This window comes from Cervus elaphus, chromosome 19 (assembly GCF_910594005.1).
Source record: "Cervus elaphus chromosome 19, mCerEla1.1, whole genome shotgun sequence".
NCBI classification, from domain to species: domain Eukaryota; kingdom Metazoa; phylum Chordata; class Mammalia; order Artiodactyla; family Cervidae; genus Cervus; species Cervus elaphus.
This window is the reverse complement of record NC_057833.1, coordinates 49,077,507-49,105,405: the sequence shown is the minus strand read 5'-3', so window position 1 is coordinate 49,105,405 and position 27,899 is coordinate 49,077,507. Positions and strand designations below refer to the sequence as shown.

At 40.3% G+C, this 27,899-nt stretch overlaps 1 protein-coding gene across 2 annotated transcripts in view; it reads right to left on the bottom strand.

Moving 5' to 3' along the window:
• Positions 1-27,899, bottom strand: part of SLC12A8 (solute carrier family 12 member 8) — a 147,553-nt gene that overhangs the window by 10,519 nt on the left and 109,135 nt on the right. For both annotated transcript variants that reach the window (XM_043875234.1, XM_043875235.1), the window contains exons 10-12: positions 23,115-23,760; positions 12,006-12,103; positions 3,532-3,649 (exon numbers count right to left, since the gene is read on the bottom strand). In XM_043875234.1, coding sequence (XP_043731169.1) covers positions 3,532-3,649; positions 12,006-12,103; positions 23,115-23,760 — 862 coding nt within the window. The remainder of the gene's footprint in view (positions 1-3,531; positions 3,650-12,005; positions 12,104-23,114; positions 23,761-27,899) is intronic.

Genomic DNA, 27,899 nt, shown 5'->3' with positions numbered 1-27,899 from the left:
CTACCACACAGTTGCACTCATTTTACATGCTAGTAAGATTATGATCAAAACCCTTCAAGCTAGGCTTCAAAAGTACACAAGCCAAGGACTTCCAGATGTACAAGCTGGATTTAGAAAAGGCAGAGGAACCAGAGATCAAATTGCCAACATCCGTTGGATCATAGAAAAAGGAAGAGAATTCCAGAAAAATATCCACTACTGCTTCATTGACTATGCTAAAGCCTTTGATTTTGTGGATCACAGCAAACTGTGGAAAATTCTTCAAGAGATGGGAATACCAGACCACCTTACCTGCTTCCTGAGAAACCTGAATGCAGGTCAAGAAGCAACAGTTAGAACCGGACATGGAACAATGGACTGGTTCAAAATTGAAAAAGGAGTACGTCAAGGCTGTATATTGTCATCCTGCTTATTTAACTTATATGCAGAGTACATCATGCAAAATGCCAGGCTGGATGAAGCACAAGCTGGAATCAAGATTTCCAGGAGAAATATCAATAAACTCAGATATGTAGATGATACCACCCTAGTAGCAGAAAGCCAAGAGGAACTAAAGAGCCTCTTGATGAAGGTGGAAAAGAGTGAAAAAGTGAGAGTGGAAAAGTTGGCTTAAAACTCAACATTCAAACAACAAAGATCATGGCATCTGGTCCCATCACTTCATGGCAAATAGATGAGGAAACAATGGAAACAGTGACAGACTTTATTTTCTTGGGCTCCAAAATCACTGTGGAGTGACTGAAGCCATGAAATTAAAAGATGCTTGCTCCTTGGAAGAAAAGCTATGACAAACCTAGACAGTGTATTAAAAAGCAGAGACATTACTCTGTTGACAAAGGTCCATATAATCAAAACTATGGTTTTTCCAGTAGTCATATACAGATGTGAGAGCCAGACAATAAAAAAGGCTAAGTGCCTAAGAATTGATGCCTTAGAACCGTGGTGCTGGAGAAGACTCTTAAGAGTCCCTTGGACAGCAAAGAGATCAAATCAGTCAATCCTAAAGGAAATCAACCCTGAATATTCATTGGAAGGATTGATGCTGAAGCAGAAGTTCCGATACTTTGGCCACCTAAGGCAAAGAACTGATTCATTGGAAAAGACCCTGATGCTGGGAGGGATTGGGGGCAGGAGGAGAAGGAAGCAACAGAGAACGAGGAGGTTGGATGGTATCACTGACTCAATAGACTTCAGTGAGCAAACTCTAGACTGAAGTTGAGCAAACTTCAGGAAATAATGAAGGACAGGGAAGCCTGGCATGCTGTAGTCCATGGGGACGCAAAGAGTCAGACACAACTGAGCGACTGAACAACGACGACAATGTGCATTTAAAGTGCACCATTTGGTGTTAATACATGTATATACTGTGAAAGCACCACTAAAAGCAGGATCCTGAACACACCCATCACCTCCAAGTCCCCTCAAGCCACTTCACAAGACCTCCCTCCCACATATCCACACCTCCACCCCATCCAAAGGCAACCACTGATAATGCTGTCATTATAGATTAGTTTGCATTTTTGATAATTATCCTTAAGTGGGAAACACGGGTTACTGATTTGAGATATTTTTCTTTTCTAATATAAGCATTTGATGCAGTACACTTCCTTCTGAGGAAGTGCACTGAATTAACTGCAGCCCACAATTTTGATGTTATATTTTCATTTTCATTCAGTTAAAAATACTTTAAAATTTTACTTATTTCTTCTTTGAACCATGAGTTAATTAGTTTCTTTAGTATATTTAGTGCTCTTTAGTATTTTTAGTCATTTAGTGTTATTCAGTGTTCTTTAGTTTCTAAATATTTGGGGATTTTCCAAACATCTTTCTGGTATTTATTTCTAATTCACTTCCTCTTTGTTCTTTGAATTGACTTAAATACTTTTAAATTTACTGAGACTTTAAAAAATGTCCTAAAATATGGTTTATTCTGGTAAATGTCTCATTCTTTTCACTTGAAAAGAATATATATATTCTGCTGTTGTTATACAGAATATTCTACACTATCAATTTGGCCACACTTGTTGATAATGTTAGTCAAGTCTTCTAAAGCCCTACCGATTTTTTCCTACTTGTTTTATCAATTATTGAGAGAGAGGTGTTGAAATCTGAATATAATTGAGAACTTTTCTACTTATTATTGCAGATCTATCAGGCTTTGTTTTTTGTATTTCAAAGCTCTGTTTTTAAGTACATCAATATTAAGATTTATTATGTCCTCTTGGTTAATTTTCCCTTTGTCTCTATGAAATGACCTTCTTTATCCCTGGTAATATTCTTTTCTCTGAAATCTACTTTGTCTTATGTTAATATAGTCAATCCAGCTTTGTCTGATTTATCACGATACAGCTTGCCCCATTCTTTTACTTGTAACATTTGTTTCTCTACGTTGAAAGTAGGTTTTTTGTAGACAGCAACAACTGGATCATGCTTTTTATTCAATCTGATAATCTCAATTCAAATTGAGAATTGACAAATTCAATATGACATTGGTTTAGACCACTTAATCGGGAGTGTTTAGACCATTTAAAATTAGTGTGGCTATTGATATGGCTAGGTTTATGTAAACCACCTTGCTATTTGTTTTTGGTCTATTATATTTTTCTCTTTTTTCTATTTTGAGTGCTTTAAATTCAATTTTATCTTCTTTATTAGCTGATTAGTTGTAATTCTTTGTTTCGTTACAGGCCTAACTCATTTTACTGTGCTTCTGAGTCCTGCATCTTTTTTTACATGTTGAAGGTTTGTGGCAGCCATGCATTGAGCAAGTCTATCAGGTCCACTTCCCCTGCATCACTGGCTCACTTTCTGAGTCACATCATGGTAATTGTTACAATATTTCAAACCTTTTCACTATTATTAATATTATATTTCTTACAGTGATTTGCAATCAGTGATCTTTGATGTTACTACTGTGACTTGAAGGCTCAGATGATGGTTAGCATTTTTTAGCAATAAAGTATTTTAATACTAAGATATGTACAATGCTTTTTAGACATAATGCTATTACACACTTAACAGACTGCTGTATAGTATAAATATAACTTTTATATGCACTAGGGAAGAAAAAAAAAGTGTGTGACTTGCGTTATTGTGATATTCATTTTAGTGCAATGATCTAGAACTGACCTCACAATATTTTCAAGGTACACTTGTCTTTTAGTAGTTGCTTAGGGTTTGTAACACACCTTTTTAACTTATCACAGTCTATCTTTAAGTGATATATTAGTACTTCACATATAGTATAAGAAACTTTCAATAGTATATTCCCATTTATTCCCTCCTGGCTCTTAAGCTATTGTTGTCATCCATTTTACTTCTACATGTCTTATAAACCTCACAATTTCTTATTATTTTTCATTTGTTATCATTTATGCGCATGCCATATTTTTTTCTCCTAGACTGTCAGCTTGAAAGTGGGATTTGTATCTGAGTCAGTGTTGGCATTTAATAGGTATTCAAAACCTGTGTTTTTCAATAAATGCTGAAAGAGAAGAAAGGAGGTGGTGGCAAAACGGCTGTATTGCTCACCAAGGTGAAGTCCGGGACTTGTCCGACCAATGTAGAAATATACAATGGCAGCAACACCTATGTTAACCAGGGTATAGACCCACTGGATCACAAACATGATGAGAAGGGACCCAATAGCCTGTGGAAACAGAAGGAAAAACAAGTCAGCTCATGGTTGAAACACACTCTAAGCAAGCCACAAGACAAGGGCCTTAAGTGGAGGAATTCCCTGGTGGTCTAGTGGTTAGGGCTCCACACTTCTACTGCAGGGGACCAGGGTTTGCTCCCTGGTCTAGGAACTAAGATCCCACGAGCCATGTGGTGTGGTCCCCTCAAAAAACAAATAAAAACCCTTGATAAGACTAGGGCCATAGGGAGCCCAGGTGGCCTAGTGGTAAAAAGACTAGGGCCTTGGGGGAGGAGCCAAGATGGCGGAGGAATAGGACGGGGAGACCACTTTCTCGCCTATAAATTCATCAAAAGAATAACTGAACGCAGAGCAAACTTCACAAAACAACTTCTGATCGCTAGCTGAGGTCATCAGGCGCCAGAAAAGCAACCCATTGTGTTCGAAAGGAGGTAGGACAAAATATAAAAGATAAAAACAGAGACAAAAGAGCTAAGGATGGAGATCCATCCCGGGAAGGGAGTCTTAATAGAGAAAGTTTCCAGACACCAGGAAACCCTCGCACTGGCGGGTCTGGGGGAAGTGTTTGAATCTTGGAGGGCAACCTGACTGGGAGGGGAAGAATAAATAAAACCCACAGATTAAGTGCCTAAAAGCAACTCCCTGCAGAAAAGTACCCCAGACACCCGCGTCCGCCACCAGCAAGTGGGGGCAGAATGGAGAGGAGCAGGCAGCATTGTTTAGGGTAAGAACTGGGCCTGAGTGCCCTGAGGACAATTGGAGGGAGCTTTTGTGAGTTACCAACTTAAACTGTGGGATAGCAAAAGAGAGAGAGAAAATTAACCGGCCAGAACACACTGCCAGCCGTTCGCAGAACAAAGGGACCGAGCAAGTCCAGAGAAGAGCTCGCAGGCTGCGGACCGGCCCAGCCCCGCCGGAGGCTGGAGGCAGGGGGGAGAGGAAAGGGGCAGGCTCGGCCCCAAGGACCGCATCCCCTACTGCACTGCAAACAGGCCTCCAGTTTCTAATCAAAGACCTCCTGAGATTCTGGATGGTCGACATCCCCCGGGAGGGTCGCGGCGAGACAGAGGGCGCAGGCACCCGACCAGCACGGGCGGGGACTGGGGCTGGGGACTGGAGGGCAGCGCCAGCCCCTCCCCGCAACGCGACGGAACTAGCAACATGAATAAGAGTCCACCTCCGCCCGCCTGTGCCAGGGTGGAAATTGGGCACTGAAGAGACCGGCAGACAGAAGCCAAATAAACAAAGGGAACCGCTACAGAAGGGACCGGTGCAACAGATCAAAATCCCTGTAGATAACATCGACTACACCGGAAGGGGCCTGTAGATGTCGAGAAATGTAAGTTGGAATGAGGAGCTATCTGAAACTGAACCGAACTCACACTGACGGCAACAGCTCCAGAGAAATTCCTAGATACATTTTTACTTTTTTTTTTTTTAAGTAAGAAAAAAAAATTTTTTTTTTCTTTTTTCTTTTTTCTCTTTTAAAATTCCCTATTACTCCATTACTCCTCAACTTTCATTTTCATAGATTTTTACGATTTTTTTTTTTAGGAAAAATTTTTTTTTCTTCTTTTTTTTTTTCTCTTCTATTTTCTATTTTTCTTTTTCTCTTATTTCCTTTTAAAGTCCTCTATTACTCCTTTACTACTCCTTAATTTTCATTTTCATTACAATATAACCTTACCAAAAAAAAAAAAAAGAAGAGAAGCCCTATTTTTAAACTGAACTTCATATATATTTCTAAAATTTTTTGTGTGTGTTTTGGTTTTTGTTTTTAATACAGTATTTTTAAGAGTCTAACCTCTACTCTAGATTTTTAATCTTTGTTTTTCAGTATATGATATAAATTGTGGACATTTAAGAATCCAATAATCAGTTCCCATTTTTATTCAGGAGTGTGTTGATTATTCTCTCCCAATCTTGACTCTCCGTTTTCTACCTCAGAACACCTCTATTTCCTCCTTTCCCCTTCTCTTCCCAATCCAATTCTGTGAATCTTTGTGGGTGTCTGGGCTATGGAGAACACTCTGGGAACAGACAACTGCATAGATCTGTCTCTCTCCTCTTGAGTCCCCCCTTTTCTCCTCCTGCTCATCTCTATCTCCCTCCTCCCTCTCCTCTTCTTCATGTAACTCTGTGAACCTCTCTGGGTGTCCCTAACGGGGGAGAATCTTTTTGCCATTAATCTAGAAGTTTTATTATCAGTGCTGTATAGTTGGAGAAGTCCTGAGACTACTGGAAGAATAAAACTGAAATCCAGAGGCAGGAGACTTAAGCCCAAAACCTGAGAACACCAGAAAACTCCTGACTACATGGAACTTTAAGTAATAAGAGACTGTCCAAAAGCCTCCATACCTACACTGAAACCAACCAACACTCAAGAGCCAATAAGTTTTAGAGCAAGACATATCATGCAAATTCTCCAGCAACGCAGGAACATAGCCCTGAACGTCAACATACAGGCTGCCCAAGGTCACACCTAACACATAGACCCATCTCAACACTCATTACTGGGCACTCCATTGCTCTCCAGAGAGAAGAAATCAAGTTCCACACACCAGAACACCGACGCAAGCTTCCCTAACCAGGAAACCTTGACAAGCCAATCGTCCAACCCCACCCACTGGGTGAAACCTCCACAATAAAAAGGAACCACAGACCTCCAGAATACAGAAAGCCCACTCCAGACACAGCAATCTAAACAAGATGAAAAGGCAGAGAAATACCCAACAGGTAAAGGAACATGAAAAATGCCCACCAAGTCAAACAAAAGAGGAGGAGATAGGGAATCTGCCTGAAAAAGAATTTAGAATAATGATAATAAAAATGATCCAAAATCTTGAAAACAAAATGGAGTTACAGATAAATAGCCTGGAGACAAAGATTGAGAAGATGCAAGAAATGTTTAATAAAGACCTAGAAGAAATAAAAAAGAGTCAATTAAAAATGAATAATGCAATAAATGAGATAAAAAACACTCTGGAGGGAACCAAGAGTAGAATAACAGAGACAGAAGATAGGATAAGTGAGGAAGAAGATAAAATGGTAGAAATAAATGAAGCAGAGAGGAAAAAAGAAAAAGGAATCAAAAGAAATGAGGACAACCTCAGGGACCTCTGGGACAATGTGAAACACCCCAACATTCGAATCATAGGAGTCCCAGAAGAAGAAGAAAAAAAGAAAGGCCATGAGAAAATACTCGAGGAGATAATAGCTGAAAACTTCCCTAAAATGGGGAAGGAAATAGCCACCCAAGTCCAAGAAACCCAGAGAGTCCCAAACAGGATAAACCCAAGGTGAAACACCCCAAGACACATATTAATCAAATTAACAAAGATCAAACACAAAGAACAAATATTAAAAGCAGCAAGGGAAAAACAAAAAATAACACACAAAGGGATTCCCATAAGGATAACAGCTGATCTATCAATAGAAACCCTCCAGGCCAGAAGGGAATGGCAGGACATACTGAAAGTAATGAAAGAGAATAACCTACAACCTAGATTACTGTACCCAGCAAGGATCTCATTCAGATATGAAGGAGAATTCAAAAGCTTTACAGACAAGCAAAAGCTGAGAGAATTCAGCACCACCAAACCAGCTCTTCAACAAATGCTAAAGGATCTTCTCTAGACAGGAAATGCAGAAAGGTTGTATAAACATGAACCCAAAACAACAAAGTAAATGGCAACGGGACCACACCTATCAATAATTACCCTAAATGTAAATGGGTTGAATGCCCCAACCAAAAGACAAAGATTGGCTGAATGGATACAAAAACAAGACCCCTATATATGCTGTCTACAAGAGACCCACCTCAAAACAAGAGACACACACAGACTAAAAGTGAAGGGCTGGAAAAAAATATTTCACGCAAACAGAGACCAAAAAAAAGCAGGAGTCGCAATACTCATATCAGATAAAATAGACTTTCAAATAAAGGATGTGAAAAGAGACAAAGAAGGACACTACATAATGATCAAAGGATCAATCCAAGAAGAAGATATAACAATTATAAATATATATGCACCCAACATAGGAGCACTGCAATATGTACGGCAAATGCTAACGAGTATGAAAGAGGAAATTAATAGTAACACAATAATAGTGGGAGACTTTAATACCCCACTCATAACTGTGGATAGATCAACTAAACAGAAAATTAACAAGGAAACACAAACCTTAAATAACACAATGGACCAGCTAGACCTAATTGATATCTATAGGACATTTCACCCCAAAACAATCAACTTCACCTTTTTCTCAAGTGCACAGGGAACCTTCTCCAGAATAGATCACATCCTGGGCCATAAATCTGGTCTTGGAAAATTCAGAAAAATTGAAATCATTCCAGTCATCTTTTCTGACCACAGTGCAATAAGATTAGATCTCAGTTACAGGAAAAAAATTATCAAAACTTCAAACATATGGAGGCTAAATAACATGCTTCTGAATAATCAACAAATCATAGAAGAAATCAAAAAAGAAATCAAAATATGCATAGAAATGAATGAAAATGAAAACACAACAACCCAAAACCTATGGGACACTGTAAAAGCAGTGCTAAGGGGAAGGTTCATAGCATTACAGGCTTACATCAAGAAACAAGAAAAAAACCAAATAAATAACCTAACTCTACACCTAAAGCAACTAGAGAAGGAAGAAATGAAGAACCCCAGGGTTAGCAGAAGGAAAGAAATCTTAAAAATTAGGGCAGAAATACATGCAAAAGAAACTAAAGAGACCATAGCAAAAATCAACAAAGCTAAAAGCTGGTTTTTTGAAAAAATAAACAAAATTGACAAACCATTAGCAAGACTCATTAAGAAACAAAGAGAGAAGAACCAAATTAACAAAATTAGAAATGAAAATGGAGAGATCACAACAGACAACACTGAAATACAAAGGATCATAAGAGACTACTACCAGCAGCTCTATGCCAATAAAATGGACAACTTGGATGAAATGGACAAATTCTTAGAAAAGTATAACTTTCCAAAACTGAAGCAGAAAGAAATACAAGATCTTAACAGACCCATCACAAGCAAGGAAATCGAAACTGTAATCAGAAATCTTCCAGCAAACAAAAGCCCAGGACCAGATGGCTTCACTGCTGAATTCTACCAAAAATTTAGAGAAGAGCTAACACCTATCTTACTCAAACTCTTCCAGAAAATTGCAGAAGGTAAACTTCCAAACTCATTCTATGAGGCCACCATCACCCTAATTCCAAAACCAGACAAAGATGCCACAAAAAAAGAAAACTACAGGCCAATATCACTGATGAACATAGATGCAAAAATCCTTAACAAAATCCTAGCAAACAGAATCCAACAACATATTAAAAAAATCATACACCATGACCAAGTGGTTTTTATCCCAGGAAAGCAAGGACTCTTTAATATCCACAAATCAATCAATGTAATACACCACATTAACAAATTGAAAGATAAAAACCATATGATTATCTCAATAGATGCAGAGAAAGCCTTTGACAAAATTCAACACCCATTTATGATTAAAACTCTCCAGAAAGCAGGAATAGAAGGAACATACCTCAACATAATAAAAGCTATATATGACAAACCCACAGCAAGCATCACCCTCAATGGTGAAAAATTGAAAGCATTTCCCCTGAAATCAGGAACAAGACAAGGGTGCCCACTCTCACCACTACTATTCAACATAGTGTTGGAAGTTTTGGCCACAGCAATCAGAGCAGAAAAAGAAGTAAAAGGAATCCAGATAGGAAAAGAAGAAGTGAAACTCTCTCTGTTTGCAGATGACATGATCCTCTACATAGAAAACCCTAAAAACTCTACCAGAAAATTACTAGAGCTAATCAATGAATATAGTAAAGTTGCAGGATATAAAATTAACACACAGAAATCCCTTGCATTCCTATATACTAACAATGAAAAAACAGAAAGAGAAATTAAGGAAACAATACCATTCACCATTGCAACAAAAAGAATAAAATACTTAGGAGTATATCTACCTAAAGAAACAAAAGACCTATACATAGAAAACTATAAAACACTGATGAAAGAAATCAAAGAGGACACAAACAGATGGAGAAACATACCGTGTTCATGGATTGGAAGAATCAATATTGTCAAAATGGCTATTCTACCCAAAGCAATCTATAGATTCAATGCAATCCCTATCAAGCTACCAACGGTATTTTTCAGAGAACTAGAACAAATAATTTCACAATTTGTATGCAAATACAAAAAACCTCGAAGAGCCAAAGTAATCTTGAGAAAGAAGAATGGAACTGGAGGAATCAACCTGCCTGACTTCAGACTCTATTACAAAGCCACAGTCATCAAGACAGTATGGTACTGGCACAAAGACAGAATTATAGATCAATGGAACAGAATAGAAAGTCCAGAGATAAATCCACGAACCTATGGACACCTTATCTTTGACAAAGGAGGCAAGGATATACAATGGAAAAAAGACAACCTCTTTAACAAGTGGTGCTGGGAAAACTGGTCAACCACTTGTAAAAGAAGGAAACTAGAACACTTTCTAACATCATACACAAAAATAAACTCAAAATGGATTAAAGATCTAAATGTAAGACCAGAAACTATAAAACTCCTAGAGGAGAACATAGGGAAAACACTCTCTGACATAAATCACAGCAAGATCCTCTATGACCCACCTCCCAGAATATTGGAAATAAAAGCAAAAATAAACAAATGGGACCTAATGAAACTTAAAAGCTTTTGCACTACAAAGGAAACTATAAGTAAGGTGAAAAGACAGCCCTCAGATTGGGAGAAAATAATAGCAAATGAAGCAACAGACAAAGGATTAATCTCAAAAATATACAAGCAACTCCTGCAGCTCAATTCCAGAAAAATAAATGACCCAATCAAAAAATGAGCCAAAGAGCTAAACAGACATTTCTCCAAAGAAGACATACAGGTGGCTAACAAACACATGAGAAGATGCTCAACATCACTCATTATCAGAGAAATGCAAATCAAAACCACAATGAGGTACCATTACATGCCAGTCAGGATGGCTGCTATCCAAAAGTCTACAAGCAATAAATGCTGGAGAGGGTGTGGAGAAAAGGGAACCCTCTTATACTGTTGGTGGGAATGCAAACTAGTACAGCCACTATGGAAAACAGTGTGGAGATTTCTTAAAAAACTGGAAATAGAACTGCCATATGACCCAGCAATACCACTTCTGGGCATACACACTGAGGAAACCAGATCTGAAAGAGACATGTGCACCCCAATGTTCATCGCAGCATTGTTTATAATAGCCAGGACATGGAAGCAACCTAGATGCCCATCAGCAGACGAATGGATAAGGAAGCTGTGGTACATATACACCATGGAATATTACTCAGCTGTTAAAAAGAATTCATTTGAATCAGTTCTAATGAGATGGATGAAACTGGAGCCCATTATACAGAGTGAAGTAAGCCAGAAAGATAAAGAACATTACAGCATACTAACACATATATATGGAATTTAGAAAGATGGTAATGATAACCCTATATGCAAAACAGAAAAAGAGACACAGAAGTACAGAACAGACTTTTGAACTCTGTGGGAGAAGGTGAGGGTGGGATGTTGCGAAAGAACAGTATGTATATTATCTATAGTGAAACAGATCACCAATCCAGGTGGGATGCATGAGACAAGTGCTCGGGCCTGATGCACTGGGAAGACCCAGAGGAATTGGGTGGAGAGGGAGGTGGGAGTGGGGAGGGGATCGGGATGGGGAATACATGTAACTCCATGTCTGATTCATGTCAATGTATGACAAAACCCACTGAAATGCTGTGAAGTAATTAGCCTCCAACTAATAAAAAAAAAGAAAAGAAAAGAAAAAAGACTAGGGTCTTTAGAAACAATGGTCCTCTCATCAACCTCTGAATCCTATAGAAGTCTGAATAATTGAACTTTACTCGTAATGCAAAAAAACCTCTTTAAAGAAGATACTTGAGAAGATGTCCTTCTGAAAGTACCCTCTAATCAAAACAATCAATAAATAGATATTCTATTCTAGCTCCTTGTCCTACTCCTAAGAGAAGCAAATTAAATTATGCTAATATGGTATACCTGGAAATTCAGTGATCCAGAATTTATCAGAGATGATTATTTAAAAAGTAAAGCATTGATTAAAATAAATAGTTCATTAAATGTAATCTTGCCATGTGTAGCCTTATCTAAATTCTAATATACAGGCAATTAAAACACATTGCTCCTAATAAAGACTTTCCTCTGTCCTCCCCTCAACCCCCATTTCAAGATCACACATGTATCCACCTGAATTAAGTCTCAAGAACAGCTGAGATCAAAATGAAGTTACTCACCCCCAACAGGGAGACCCAGGGATTGCATATGCGAGTGTAGAAAGAAGTTGGTCTCCTCTGGAAATCATGTTCCTGTAGTCTGGACTTAAGGAAGAAATCTAAAAAATAAATGAGCCAAAATCCTTGGTTACTATTTTGTTATCAAACCTTTTAATGTTTTTATTAGCAAATACCTATGTGCTCCTCTTCTCCAATTTCATAATTCAGTCTAAAAGACAATGTCCAGTCACCTCAACCATTGGTTTCCTTGGCCACACCTGAGGCTTGTCTTTACCAGAAAGTTCACCTCCTAAATCATGATTTCAATAAATCTGCCCTCAGTCCATCACCTCTGTTTTTTTCCTCATTCACTCTGCTGTCTCCCACCCCAACTATTCATAGCCTGCAGGGGGACCTTCAGTCAACTTGCCCTAATATGTTTTTGCTTCCTACCACCTACTTTCTCTTTTCATTACCCTCTTACCTAGCTTAGAGTCCATGTCCAAGACTATTAGCAAGCACTCCCTTGGACAGATCATCTACTTCCTCACTTCAGCATCACTCACAAGTCTTATACCTTAAGTTAACTCATTCTCCTACACTCTGATGTAATAAATTTACAACCTGTCCTCTCAAAAGAGAGCTTTCATCTTCTCTCATTGCCAAATCTACCAACCTGCTTTTGTCTGTACCCTCTCTTCTGCCTTTCCATTGACAAAGTAGATGAACAGTGCTGGCTCCTACCTAAGGCCCATCCCTATATTTGTGCCCTGCTCATTTCACCTTTGTGTCATCAATTTTTCCATCCTCTACCAAATCATCCTCATCAAATACAAATACACTGTAATTTCTTCCAACTAAAGAAAGTTTCTGGTCACCCCCTAGCTACTGTCCTTTTTTTTTTTTTTTCTTTTTGTCTCTTTTACAGCAAAAATTCTCAAAAGAATCATCTATGTGGTTTCTAGCTCCTATGGTTTCCTCAACCTACTTTTAGGATAGTACACACCACTCAACTAAAACTACTCTTCCTCAGGCTGTCAGTGACTTGAATCTTTTCAAATTCAATGGTCAACTCCTCATCTCATTTGACTTTTCTGGTAGCATCTGACACATGTGATCACTTTTTCCTGCTTGAAATATATTTGTCTCCTGGTTTCTAAGATGCCTTGGTCTCCTACTTTTCCTCCTATCTCACTGTCCACTACTCAGTCTCCTTTACTGGCTTGTCTCTTCCTTCTAACCCCCAAATACTTCATTCAGTCCTCAGCACTCTTCTTTATTGCAGTTAGGTGTGGTCATGTGACTAAGTTCTCACCAACAGAATGTGAACACAAGTGGTGAGTGCCAGTTCTGCACCAAAGCCTTTGAGAGAGTAGGTATACCTCTTCTCTGTGCTTGAAATCTGAATATGGGAACTCAGTCTTGATTTTGTTCATGACAAGGTCCTAGGGGATCAGTTCAGTTCAGTTGCTTAGTCACGTCTGACTCTTTGCGACCCCATGAACCGCAGCACGTCAGGCTTCCCTGTCCATCACCAACTCCCGGAGTTCACCCAAACCCATGTCCATTGAGTCAGTGATGCCATCCAACCATCTCACCCTCTGTTGTCCCCTTCTCCTCCTGCCCTCAATCTTTCCCAGCATCAGGGTCTTTTCCAATGAGTCAGCTCTTCACATCAGGTGGCCAAAGTATTGGAGTTTCAGCTTCAGCATCAGTCCTTCCAATGAATATTCAGGACTGATTTCCTTTAGGATGGACTGGTTGGATAGTGGAATCATAAAAATGGAAGGAGGCTGGGTCCCTGAATAATGCATGGCGGAGAGCCTCCCACTGATTTGGAACACCCTTCCTGGACTACTAGTGCAAGTGAAAAATAAATTTCCATTGTGTTTGAGCCACTAACTTTTTACTTGTTATAGCAGTTTAACCTCCTTTAGTTAATATACCTCCAAGCAGGCTTTAGGTCCTTCTGCTACTTCTATACAATATATTCCTGACAAAGCCAGTGATCTTCTTTAAGGCTGGATCTTATCATAGCACACCCCTAGCTAGAACTTTCAGTGACCTTCTGTTGTGGTGACCATGGCATGTGTAACTCTACACAGGACTGACCTCTGCGTTCCTTACTGTGGTCATCTCCTATCCATCTCCTGTGACCCACTCCTCTCCAGTCACTCCTGGGATTCTGCTGTTCTTGCAATTTGCCAATCCAATTCCCATCTGTACCTTTACACATGCCATTTCCTCTACCTGGAACTCTTCCCTCACATCTCTGCCTGGCTCACTACTTTATATACTTCAGTTTTCCATAAAAATATCATCTTCTCAAAAAGATCTTTTCTGACAAACCTATCTGAAACAGAACCACTATTCCCACCCAGGTCTCTATCTTGTTACCTCACTTTATGATTCATCATATGACTTATCACTTACTGGCGTCCAAGTATGTGTGCTTGCTTACTATGTGTCTTTCCTGATAGAAGGCAACTTCAATGACAACAGAGACATTCTCCATCTATTCAGCATGTTCTCCATCCCTAGCCTAGAATAGTGCTTAGAAAGTAGTAAATATCCCATACCTGAGGGTAAATGAATGACAAACCAACCCAGGCCCCAGAGAAGTCTGCATCCTCTCAACATGTCTGCCTTTATCATATACTTCCAACCCATTATACTTATTTTTTACACCTCCCTATCTTGAAGGCAGAGATTGTCTTTTGTAGCTCTAAATGTCAAATCTAGGCAGTTTGTGCATAGGAAGTGCTCAACAAATGTCTCCTTTTTAATTGTGGATTAAAAGAAACTCTTCCAGAAGACCTAGATAGACATTTATCCAAAGAAGACATACAGATGGCCAAGAAGCACATGAAAAAATGCTCATATCACTAATTATTAGGGAAATGCAAATTGAAACACCAATGATATATCACCTCATATGTCACAATGGCCATCATTAAAAGTCTACAAATAACAAATGCTGGAGAGGGTGTAGAGAAAAGGAAACCCTCCTACACTGTTGAGGGAATGTAAATTGGTGCAGCCACAATGGAGAAAGGTATGGAGGTTCCTTAAGAATCTAAAAATAGAGTTGCATATGATCCAGCAATCCTGCTCCCGGGCATGTATCCAGACAAAACTATAATTTGAAAAGATACATGCACCCCAATGTTCATTGCAGCACTGTTTACAACAGCCAGGACGTGGGAACAACCTAAATGTCCATTGACAGATGAATGTATAAAGAATATGTGGTATATATATACAATGGAATACTACTCAGCCATTAAAAAAGAATGAAATAATGCCATTTGCAGCAACATGTATGGACCTAGAGCTTATCATACTAAGTGAAGTAAGTCAGACAGAGAAAGACAAGTACCAAATGATATCACTTATATGTGGACTCTAAATATGACACAAATAAACTTATCTACAAAACAGAAATAGATTCACAGACATGGTTGCCAAGGAGGAGGTGATAAGGATGGACTGATAGTTTGGGATTAACAAACTGTTACATATAGAATGGATAAACAACAAGGTCCTACTGTCTAGCACAAGGACTATATTCAATATCCTGGGATAAACCACAATGGAAAAGAATATGAAAAAGAATATATATAAATATATGTATAAGTAAATCACTTTGCTATACAGTAGAAGTTAATACGACATTATAAATCAACTACAATAAAGTAAATTTTGGAAAATTGTGCCAAGGTTTATAACTGATTTGAATTGACAGCTCTATTAATTTTTTTTTAAAAGAAGCAGCACTGTTAAGATTGTCTTTGATTACATTGTATACTTTCAACATGCCCAATGCATGATTCATTTTTTCAATCACAAGCTTAGTGAAATATAGTTGTTCCATTGGTCATTAAGAAGAAACATGACTGGTGAAGAACTTAGATTTTTGCCTAACTGAAACAAAATGTTTGCCAAGTGTTAAACTTACTTTTTCACACTTGATCTTGCACCAACTCAATTACACTGTACCCAAGGGAGCTGTGTGTATGTGTGTTTTCTTAAGGAACTACAGGAACAGTGATAGGAAGGAGTGTGTCTTCCACGCAAGCACAGTGCAGTTTTACACATCAGCAATGCAAGGAAGAATTCAGTTAAGGATGCTCAACGACTCTGAATAGGTACGACAATATAAGCAGACAATTATTCAGAATTCTGAACAGCTATGGTTTCAAAACCCTTCCAAAATCAGTGAAGGATTCCCCCCGCCTCTTTTCAAGCATTATGCTGAAAGAAATAAGTCTTACAGACTAGTGGCAGAAGGAAACAGTTTTTCATGTTAGAAATACTAGAATAACAACTGGGAAGGCAAGTTTACCAAGCTTTAGTCACAGAACAAACAGGTAAGCACTGTGTGCTTAGTCGCTCAGTCGTGTCCGACTCTTTGCAACCCCATGGTCTGTAACCCTCCAGGCCCCTCTGTCCATGGGGATTCTCCAGGCAAGAACACTGGAGTGGGTTGCCATGCCCTCCTCCAGGGGATCTTCCCAACCCAGGGATCGAACCCAGGTGGGATCGAACCCAGGTCTCCTGCAACTGCAAGGGGATTCTTTACCATCTGAGCCACCAGGGAAACCCTAGAATACTAGAGTGGGTAGCCTATCCCTTCTCCAGGGGAACTTCCTGATCCAGGAATTGAACCAGGGTCTCCTGCATTGCAGGCAGATTCTTTACCAGCTGAGCTACCAGGGAAGCATGTATTAGGCATGTTAAAAATATAAAATATAATAAACATAATGTATAATGTTAAATTGTCTTTTCAAAGGTAGCAGTATGTCTAACAAGTCCTGTATTCACAAAACCCATGCAGATATGAAGGCTTTAAACATGAAGGGGAAAACAATTATGTCAATTTTTTAAACCACAAATTTAAATAACTTTATAGAAATTATTTAAAATCAATATGAAGCCATCTCTGGAAGTACACTCCATATTTTCATCAGGATGAACAAACACATAGTTCTAACTAGCAGGTACAAAATAAGAATGGGCACTGATATGGTCCACAAGGGATCATGTTTCAAGCATGTTTCAAGTTCATATGGTATCTTATCATGTTGATTCTGCAATCTTTTAACCACTTATCAAATACTGCACATCTATTTCTAGGTTGTCATCAGCACCAACAATGCAGTTTTGAGAATCCTGTACATATTTATGGTTTGCTGTTTGGTTTATGGTTGTTTTCTTAAGATACAATTCCCCCAAATAGAATTACTAAGTCAGAGCAATTAGACAGTTTTATATTTCTTGTTATATCCTAAAAGTTCATTCTCCAGAGAGGATGAACCAGAGGGACTTCCAGCTACTGCAATGTGAAGAGGGCAGTAAATCCTCTCTGTAAGAGATAAGTATACAACTAGATGAAATTATCAGAAACAATCCCTTGGGGCTCTAGAAATTTACCAAATGGAGACAAACTAAGAAGTGTTTATTTTTCTAAAACTGCTGGAGCTGAGGGTAACAACAGTGAGAGCTTACAGTCTTCCTCTGGGCTACTCGTATCCCTACTCCAGTTTTTAGTAGCATGGAGCTTGCCCCTGTGTCTATGTGGCCTAGGAGGCTTCCCCCTCTGCCAGCAGACCTGTGTGTGGGTTGGGAAGCACAGTTGAAGCTGACTTTGACTTTTCCCAGTCTCCTCAGGCTGCCCAGATCAGCGGTGTGGGGAGCTACAGTCTTTCTATGGCTCTCTCATTTCTAGAATCTCCCCATTAAATTTCTGGCTGGTACACGGCTCACCCTCACTGGTTCCGCTCCCTCAGGCTAGCAAAGCTAAAAATTTCCCCGTTCCATTTCTACGTGGCTCACCACATTGAGCTTATAAAGGCATAGCCCACAAGTTTGCTCCCTCTGGCAACAAAACTACTGCTTTCCCAAGAAATCATGACCCCAAGCCTCCTAAGTTTGATGAAAAAACTAATCAATAGATCCAAAAGGAATTACTCCATTGACATTGCTTCTGACAATGTGTACATATGATACCTGATTTCCACCGACCTAAATACTTTTTATTGAAATTTTTGAAAGCTTAATAGATATTCAATGATATCTTAATGGTGGTTTAAATTGGATTCATTTAACCCAGGTTCGATCCCTGGATTGGGAAGATTCCCTGGAGAAAGGAATCCCACTCCAGTATTCTTGCCTGAAAAGTCCCATGGACAGAGGAGCCTGGCAGGCTACAGTCCTTAGGGTTGCAAAGAGTCCAACACAACTGAGCAACTAACACTTTGAGTACCACGGCCTAGTTCTAATACACACTGCCCCAAGCAGCATATACATACTTTGTATAGTGGTTCAGAACACAGATTCTACAATGTGATAGACCTGGGTTCAAATTCCAGCTGCTGCTTATTCTGAGTAAGTCTATAACTTCCCTAAGCCTCACCTTTGCCATCTGGAAAAAGCTAGTAACAATGCCTAGATCTGAGCTGAGATCATCCATATTTAAAAGAGTATCTCCACACCAGGCACGTGGGACAGACTCAGTAAATGCTGCCTATTTTTAGCTACTAACAACATTCAACACTTAATCATAAAAGTTACTTTGTTGAATGGACAGTGAGTGAGTCTGGACACTGTTTTTTTCAAATTTAAACTGAGTGTTCATTTATTCTGACCTCTCTTTAGTAGAATCTGGATTTTGACCTTCCTGTTTTTAAAAATAATATGCTTTGGGAGGTATGCTTTTATCAGTTGTGTTTGTCAGAATAATTGTTTCCTTCTGTGACACTGCGTTGTGCAAATGTTTTTTATTTCTGTTTAATCAGATACTTTTTGTCTTTGATGATATCTTCAATAGTCAGAAATCTCTTTCTTGGGCAGCTGTTATAAATAAGGAATTTGTGACTATATAAGGTATCAAATACAGCCCCAAGTTAATTTTTTGATCCACTTATTCTCAACAATATTTATTCACTAGTGATTTGACCCATTATTTTATGGCATCTGGTTTGTCACACATTAGGTTCTTATAGTTTAACTCTTTCTACTCTATCAATGTTTAAAAATTTTAGCCAATATTTGTACAATTGTTAATCAATTTATTAGCCTTTACTGAGTCTTTGTCAGTGTCATGTACTGTGTGGGAATATTGTTGATGAATGCAAGGTAGAAAGACATGGTTTGTGACTAAAGGTAGCTTACAGACTAGGGGCAAAGGAACAAAACTAATATTTCTTTTCCTTAGACAGACAGATGAGTAAGCCTGAAGACAAATGTGTAAGCAAATGTATAAAACAATGTGATAAGTGTTCATACCATTAGTGTGGCTCAAATGTTATGCTTGCATAGGAGAGGAGATCAGGGAATTCTTCTCAGAGTGGGTCTGAAAAGTCAAATGGATTTTAAACTGCAAGTCAGCATTTTTCAGATGGAAGAGGAGGAGTGATGCAATTGGAGCAGGCAGAATAGCATTGCAAAGGCAGGAAGGAATAAAGAATATGATGTGTTTGGGGCACGCATCTAGGTGTAGATGAACATACGTATATGGGTTGTCATGAGAAAAGTGCCCAGGAAGGTAGGGTAGGGCAAGATTGCCAAGAACCTTGTAAATCACACCAAAATGGAAGGTATTATATTCCAACGAAGGTTTTTAAGTAAAAGAGGATGAGAATTTTACTCTGGAAAGATCATTCAGAGGACAGTGAAAAGGAGAGAGAGGATATGGGAGAATCTGGAGTCTGGAGATGAGCGTGGAGATAAACAAGAGTCTGGGTGCCGGATGACGAGGGCCTACACCAAGGTACAGGCAGCAAGAATGGAGGAGAGGGAGGGGTCAACAAGAGCTCGGGACATTTTTAAGATCTGGCAACTTCACTGCCTAAATGTTGCAAAATGACCACACTTCTCTCCTGATAACCCACTAAGAAAACAGAAGAGGAACTAAATAGCCATAAACCCACAAACACAAGAAGAATCAGAGAGAAAAGATAAAAACAAGTCTTGGAAGGTGAAGAGGTGACAGAGCAGCAGTAAGTAACAAGCTGAGCAGAGCCGAGGATGAGCTCCAGGCCCACAGAGGGCCGCCGGCAAGGACCAAGCCAAGGTGCCCCACGGAAAGCTCCGGACCCGGAAGTGGGGAGGTGCAGGCGACTGTTCACAAGACTGTGTATGAAACAGCTGGGCATCAAGTTCCTTTCCTCTGTTCATGCAGCTGGGGAATAACTCCTCTTTGCCTGACCCCTCCCCAGGGTGTGTGTGTATTAGCGGGGGGCAGGGGGATTCCTCTGAAGGGATCAAACCAGAGAGGGCCTGAACTTGGGACACCAGACATAACAGAGAGAGAGGGGATGGACCTAGAAACTGCGGGATTCAATGACGTCTGTATCCTAAGCAGTGGGATACCTCAACTCCCTTATATCACCTGGCTCTCTGGGGGGCCCCCAGGCAAGGAATTAAAGGACACTTCTCCGGAGGAACTGAAAAGCCACAGAGGAAATCTCTAGCTAATCACACTTGGGGGTCCTCCCATGAAAAAGCCAGCTTCTTGATCACTCTACAATGAGGTGCCCTAACCAATAAGCTCTGCCCAGGACACAGGTCTTCTCAACAGCTTTTCAGGACTCACTTCTAAGTAGAAAAAGAAATAAAAAGATCAACAGACATTTTAGTAAAGCCTCCAATATAAAAGGGAGCATGAGACCAAGCCAAAGAGAAAAGATCATAGGGCAGAAAAAGACTTTAAAGGGAGAATAACTAATATTACCTGGAAAATAAGCATTTTACCCATAAAACAAGAATGAGATGATTTTCAAATTTTTTTAAAAGATAAAGACAAATCAGATTACAACCAAGAGCTCTTGGAAATCAAGAACAGGGTAATATGACCAGCTAAAAAGATATTTCCCAGTCTCTAAGAATAGCTGGAAAGGCTAGTGAATCAATCTCACAGGTAAATAGCCAAGGACAAGACTCAAAATTATATGTCAGAGCAGTCTAGTGGGGATATCACTGCTGCAGCGACCAAGGTTCCGACACCGTTGACCCTGAAAAGCCCTGGATGGTGGAGCCAGGAATGTAGTCACCTTGCAGCCACTATCATGCTTCCAAAGAGTTCCTCAAAGTCCTCATCTCTTCAGGTTTCTGCTTCCAAGTATATGGAGGGCTCGTCTGATTCACTGAGATTTATTCCTGTGCCTGAACTCTGGCTGTAGGAGGGACTGGAAAACTGAGCATCTGACATTTTCAGTTTTAAGTGTGAAAGGCTTGCTTTGCCTCCCACCAACACTCACAGCACTGGAAATTCTTCAAACATAGGGAGGTCAGTCAATGCCAAGAAGGGGAAAAAAAAGACAGAGGAATTCCAAGACAACAGCTTTGTAGCAGGCCTAAAGAACTGACAAACTAGAGGAGATCAGGATAGGAGCCACAGGACAGACAGGAAAAAACAAATGGATATGATAAATGTCTTAAGAATTTGAGCATTTGGAAGTTAACATTGACAGCCATTTGCCATATTCACCAGAGTACGCAGAGAAAAATGACAGAAAAACCAAGCAAATAAAAAAACCATGGCAATTATTAACCCCAGGAAACAGAAAAAGTTGGACAAAAAAGGCAATGTAATCATAGTATAATATATGGCTCATAGTTAAGCAATATTTACTTAATCATGATAATATGAATAGTAGCTACTAAAATTAATTTTTAAACCTGTGATGTAATTACATGGGGGACATTGGGTGAGAAATCAGAGTGGCATAAATGAGCTAGTCTTCATTTATCATAATAGTAAATCAAAAGATGATACCTAAAACTGATATATCAAGAAGTAGCAATACAAATATATTATTTGGTAACATGAAGGTTAACACGATTTGGTTGAGAGTGGGATTTTCTGGGAGTGGAACTACAAGATGGAGAAGAGGGACAGTGTAGAAGAATAGAACTACTATTTCTGACTATGTGACTTTTAATTCCACTTGTAACTGTACTTGTTATTTTGACAAAAATGATATGCTTAAAAAATATTAATTATGCTCCTACCATTAAGAACCATCCACCTATCTGGAGGTAAAGAAGGAAAAGCAGGTGTACAAAAGAAGCCAAAGCAATTATTTTTGGACATCTCCTTCTATGTCTCCTGTCTCCTCCTCTTTACCCACACTTGTCTGCACAGACCTCAGGAAGCAGGTTAATGTAGAGGAAGGTACTGGGCTTCAGCTACAGGGAGACCTGGGTGTGATATCCAGCCATGCAGAATATCAGCTCTGAGGTGTCTCTGTAATCTCACTGGGACTTGGGGTCTTCACTGGTAAAATAGGAAGTGCTAACAATGATCATATGACATGCAATCATGTATGTCAAGTACCTAGAATACGGGGCTTCCCAGGTGGTGCACTGGTAAAAGAATCTGCCTGCCAGTGCAGGAGATGCAAGAGACACAGGTTTGATCCCTGGGTCAGGAAGATCCCCTGGAGAAGGAAATGGCAACCCACTCTAGTATTCTTGCCTGGAAATCCCACAGACAGAGGAGCCTCACAGGCTACACAGTCCATGGGGTCACAAAGAATCGGACACAACTGAGTGAGCACAAGCAAGCACCTAGAATATGGAAGACTAAACAATTATGAGTTCTCTCTTTCTCTTGGAATTTCTCATGCCCCAGAAGTCTCCCTTGAGCGTCTCCCTCTGTCTCTTGTCTGCAGATATGAGGAAGCAAAGAAAAGCTGTGCTCTTTATTACATCTCCTGTCTCTCCATCCCCCTCCTGCCTGGTTTGGGAGATTCATCCTCCAAAGACAAAACTGACTGAGCCCTTGCCAGGCAGTTTGTCACAACACACTTCCACTTCCCTTGAAAGGAGAAACTGGTTTCATTCATGTTGGCTGATTTTTGAGTAAAGTGAAATTAATATTTAGTTACTAGTCATGGCTCCCAGCTCTAACATACAAGCGTAGATAGAAATTTCTGCTTAAAATTAACACTCTATACCAGATTAGAATTATAAATTCAACTGATAACTGACCATAACATTTTAAAGTAAATATCAAACAAAATTAACAAGGATTTTAAACCCAGCTATAAAATGACCTAAGGATTTGAAAGAGGGTTGTGATAACTCCCAAATTAGGAGGCCTTGGTGTGACTGCAAAGCACCCACCTTCTCTGCTTGGCCTGGGCTGGTTACTTGGCTCAGGGACGAGTTTTGCTCCATAGGCTCCCCTAGGCTGATCCCCTTCACTTCTGGGACTCTGAGCATTCCTGTAGGGCCCCTGCCCCTCCCAGGAGGCAGTAGGCCATCCATCAGCGTCCCCAGGAAGGAAGGAAGCAGGGGACCTGAGGTCCAAAAGGAAGCTCTCTTGAAGGGTTTGCTTGTTGGCCTTCTTGGTCTTCCCCTTCTGATTCTCTAGGATCCCATGGCTCTCTCCTCCCCTGGGCTGGCTACTCTCAAGCTTCCTGGTTAGCTGGAGGAGATGATCCATGTCCTTGGTGAATTCTAGCAGAGTGCCTTCAGCGGGGCTCTGGGCAATGCCCTCGGAGCCATAACTGGGAGCCTTCTCCAGAAGCAGGGGCTCAGAGCAGTGGAGAGCACCCAGGCCCTCCCCGGGTACCGACTCAGGCCCCTCCGGGAGGCTGCAAGCACCCATGGACAGGGAGAAGTAAGAGTAGTCCACTGTGATGTATGTCAGCAGGAAGTTGATGGTGACGATGGGGGCCAGGACGTTAACCTGACCCACGAGGACAAAGGCCATGGTCACCAAGCTGGTCAGGCAGATGGCAGCTACAGGCGTTTTATTTGGCCCTTTCTGCAGAAACAAAAGGAACACGCGGGACCATGAAATTTCATGGAAGAAAATCACATTACATGATAGAAACACAACTCAAATTGGCTCAGTCACTTCTCCCATGTGCTTCTTGGTGTGTTAATAACAGTTCATCTACAAGCTTGGGATAATGATGCCCAATCCTGAGTAACTATTAATATGGGACAATACTATAGAACATGAACTTCACAAATATTTCTCTTTTTGTCTTTCACTGGGTTTTAAAGTCAGCTTTGGAAATCGAAGAGGTACAAGATTTATTCTTCCCAAACTTTAATGGAGAAAACAACCTCAAGGGGAGTGGCAGACTCTGGAAGACATAGCAGATTCATTGGTGACTGAGGTAGGGAGATTCTAATACTAAACATGAACTAACTCTCGCACGCACATTTATGCACATCTGTTACTAATGGGGGTGAGTATGGGTGACCTTCAGGAAGACAGAAGTGGAGAATATGTGCTAACTCCATGTATTGTGACCTGTCACTCCACAGAAACTATTCCTCACAGTCCCCGACATGGTTCTTGGGCCAAAAGCAACAGTGCTTCCAAGTCCTCACCTTCCTTGACCTGAGGATTGCCTTTGACCCAGCTGGTTACTCCCTGGTCTCCTTACTTCTCTTGTTGGTCCCCTTGTCATTGACTGCTCCTTAGTCTCTGTCGCTGGCCACTCCACATTTCTGAATTCTGCATTCAGAGCAATCTCCATCCTCAGAATCCTCCTCTTCTCTACTTATCTTCTTTCTCTAGGACCTCAATCAGGCTCATGGCCTTGAAAACCAGTTTAATGCTCTTAGCCCCAAATTTGAAACTCCAGGTTGAAATGTTCCCCTGAAATCTAGACTTAGTCAACTGTCTACTCAACATTTCCAGTTGATGTCTAATAGGATCTCAAACCAAATATTTCCCAAACCAAACTGCTAATCCCTTGATGTCCTGCTTCCCAATCTACTCTGCAGATTCTCCACTTAAGAAAGTACCCATTTCATCCTTCTAGTTATTCAGTAAGCACAATTCTTGATGACTCCTCTCATTCCCTCATTCTTCTTCAGGAAATATTGTCAGCCTTACTCTCAGGATAGACACAGGACCTAATCACTGCACCCACCTCCTTTATGCCAGCACTGTGATGGGAAGGACAGGCATGTCGGCTACATCCAGACCTGATCTGTGAACCTCCCAGATATGTTCCTCCAAGTGCATCCCCCTTACTGAGAATTGGAACAGAGTTCAACCTTCACAGGATGGAGGTAGAAAAGTCATCACTGGCCTGAGTGTCTGAGGATCAGAGGCCCTATTGATCTGAAACACCTTTCCTAGAACCAGAGTAAATTTTTTTTTTTTTTTTCAAAAAATGAGTAAAGATACATTTAATTGTTTTTGAAAATTACTTTTTGGATATACTTACTACAGCTATTTAGCATGCTGCTCAACTGCTGCTGCTAAGTCGCTTCAGTTGTGTCCGACTCTGTGTGACCCCATAGACAGCAGCCCACCAGGCTCCCCCGCCCCTGGGATTCTCCAGGCAAGAACACTGGAGTGGGTTGCCATTTCCTTCTCCAATGCTTGAAAGTGAAAAGTGAAAGTGAAGACGCTCAGTCGTGTCCGACTCCTAGAGACCCCATGGACTGCAGCCCGCCAGGCTCCTCTATCCATGGGATTTTCCAGGCAAGAGTACTGCAGTGGGTTAGCTATTTAGCATACTCTAACAATAAAACTATCAAGAATAAAGTAAATTGTCAAAAACTAATGAAATAAAAGGAGGGTCTGAAATAAGTGGAAGGAGGTCTTAGGTAAACTGTAGGATGTGCTAGTGATCCACGAAGGACTTTGATAAGGGTGGGTTGTAAAGTGATAAAACAGTCACACATGGACTTTTGTTACCAAAAGACAGCACAAAGAAAAGTCAAGTCACAGAATGGGAAAAGATATTTGTTAACACATGTAACTGACAAAGAGCAATTCAGAATGTACAAGAATCCCTACAAAATAATTAGAAGACAGACAACCCACTAAAGACAATGTGCAAAAGGATGTCTATTAAAGATATGAAAGATGCCCAACCTCATTAGTAATCAGGGAAATGCAAATTAAGACTGTAGTGAGATACCATTAAACACCCACCAGATTGGCAAAAATTAAAACATCTGATAATATCAAGTATTGGCAAGAACACAGAAGAATGGAAACACTTACCAACTGCTGATAGGAGTTTAAATTAACACAACTACTTTGGAGAAAGAGTTCACTGTTACCTACTAAGCAAAGATATACACAACTTACAACTGAGCAATTTCACTAACAGGTCTGGAAGAACTCCACACGTGAACCAGTCTACTATAAGAATGTTCACTGCACTGTCCGTGACAGTCCCAAACAGGGACATGCCATGACAGCAGGATTAGTAAAAAAACTGCAGCAAATGAGGAAATGCTATAGAGAGATGATAATAAACAAGCCGCTGCTATCAGCAAAAACATGGATGAGTCACATAAACATAATGATGCCTGAAAAGCATGCCATATTTATATAAAGTTTAAAAAGCAGGCAAAACTGAACTGTTTTGTTTAGAGATACATATGGAGGAGGTAATCCAGAGCTGGCAAACCATGGTCCCTGGGCCAGATGTGGTCACCATCTGTTTATGTAAGCCCACAGGCTAAGGGCATGTCCCCTTGACCTCATGAGTCTCCTAGAGACCAGAACAGAGTTCTATAAAGCAAGGTCCTTGGCCCAGGTCTAACAGTCATGCTGGCTACAGGAAGACAGGAACTTTCATACATTACTGGTAGAAATACAAAATGATACAGCTCCCATGGAAGGTGTTTTGGCAATATCTATTATTATTAAAATGTACTTACCCTTTGACCAGCAAACTCAGGAAATGTATCTGCATATGTGTAAAACTGTAAACACACACACACACACACACACACACAGTATCCTTTGTAGAACCTTTACTGGAAGCTGTACTATCTATAGGGAACTGGTTAATAAACTATGGTATATCCACATGATGGGAAAAGAATGAGAAAGTTCTTTCTATATTCATACAAAAAGATAGATTTCCAAGCTATATTAAATGAAGAAAAGCAAGGCAAAGAACAATGTACACAGAACACTACCTCCGTAAAGAGAGAGAAGGATTCATGAAAAACTAATAAAACCAGCTATGATAGGGCGTGGGTATGGGTGACGAAAAAGTAGAAAGACTCACGACAGGAGTAAAAATTCTCAGGGTATCTTTTTAGTTTTGAGTCCTGTACACACATTATCTTGGAGAAGGAAATGGCAACCCCCTCCAGTATTCTTGCCTGGAGAATTCCATGGACAGAGGAGCCTGGCTGGCTACAGTCCAGGGGCTCACAAAGAGTCAGATACAACTGAGCGACTGAACAACACAACTACCCATGTTACCTAAAATAAATAAATTAAAATAAAATAAAAGGCACATACCACATGAAAGTTACTAGAGATGATAGTCACTTGTCCTACCCATCCACGCTGACTGGTGGATAAGAGGCAGAGGAAAGTAAAGGGAGGGATTAAAGATGACTTGTACCTACGTGGCATCAAACAAGAGTGGGGCTAGGGATGGGACTGGGATAGGGAGGAACCCTTGTGTTTCCACAACATAGAAATCAACTACAGCTTGCAACACGGGTTTGGGTGGACTCCGGGAGTTGGTGGTGGACAGGGAGGCCTGGCGTGCTGAGATTCATGGGGTCACAAAGAGTTGGACACGACTGAGCAACTGAACTGAACTGACTGACAGCTTGCAAAACACATTATCAGGAAGTGGGGTTCTCTCGGCTTCCTTCTCTTGTCACCCATTCAGTTTTAGGAATGTCTCATTTGATTTGACTCCACCAAGTTGTATCAGTTAGGGTTAGGACTATGAGGATTAACAGGGAGCCCAGAGACCAGAAGTGTGAGAATTCAGCATAAAGCGACCCCAAAGGAGAGGTGAATCTCCAGGACAGAGTTAGAGGTGCAAGGAACCAGGTCCCCCTCCTCACCAAGAGGTTCTTCTGTGTAGGCTAAACTTGGAGGATCCGGAATTTATTTTTACTAAAGGTTGTGGCACCACATCTCTCTGCCGTGGCAGGGTCCATGGTGCT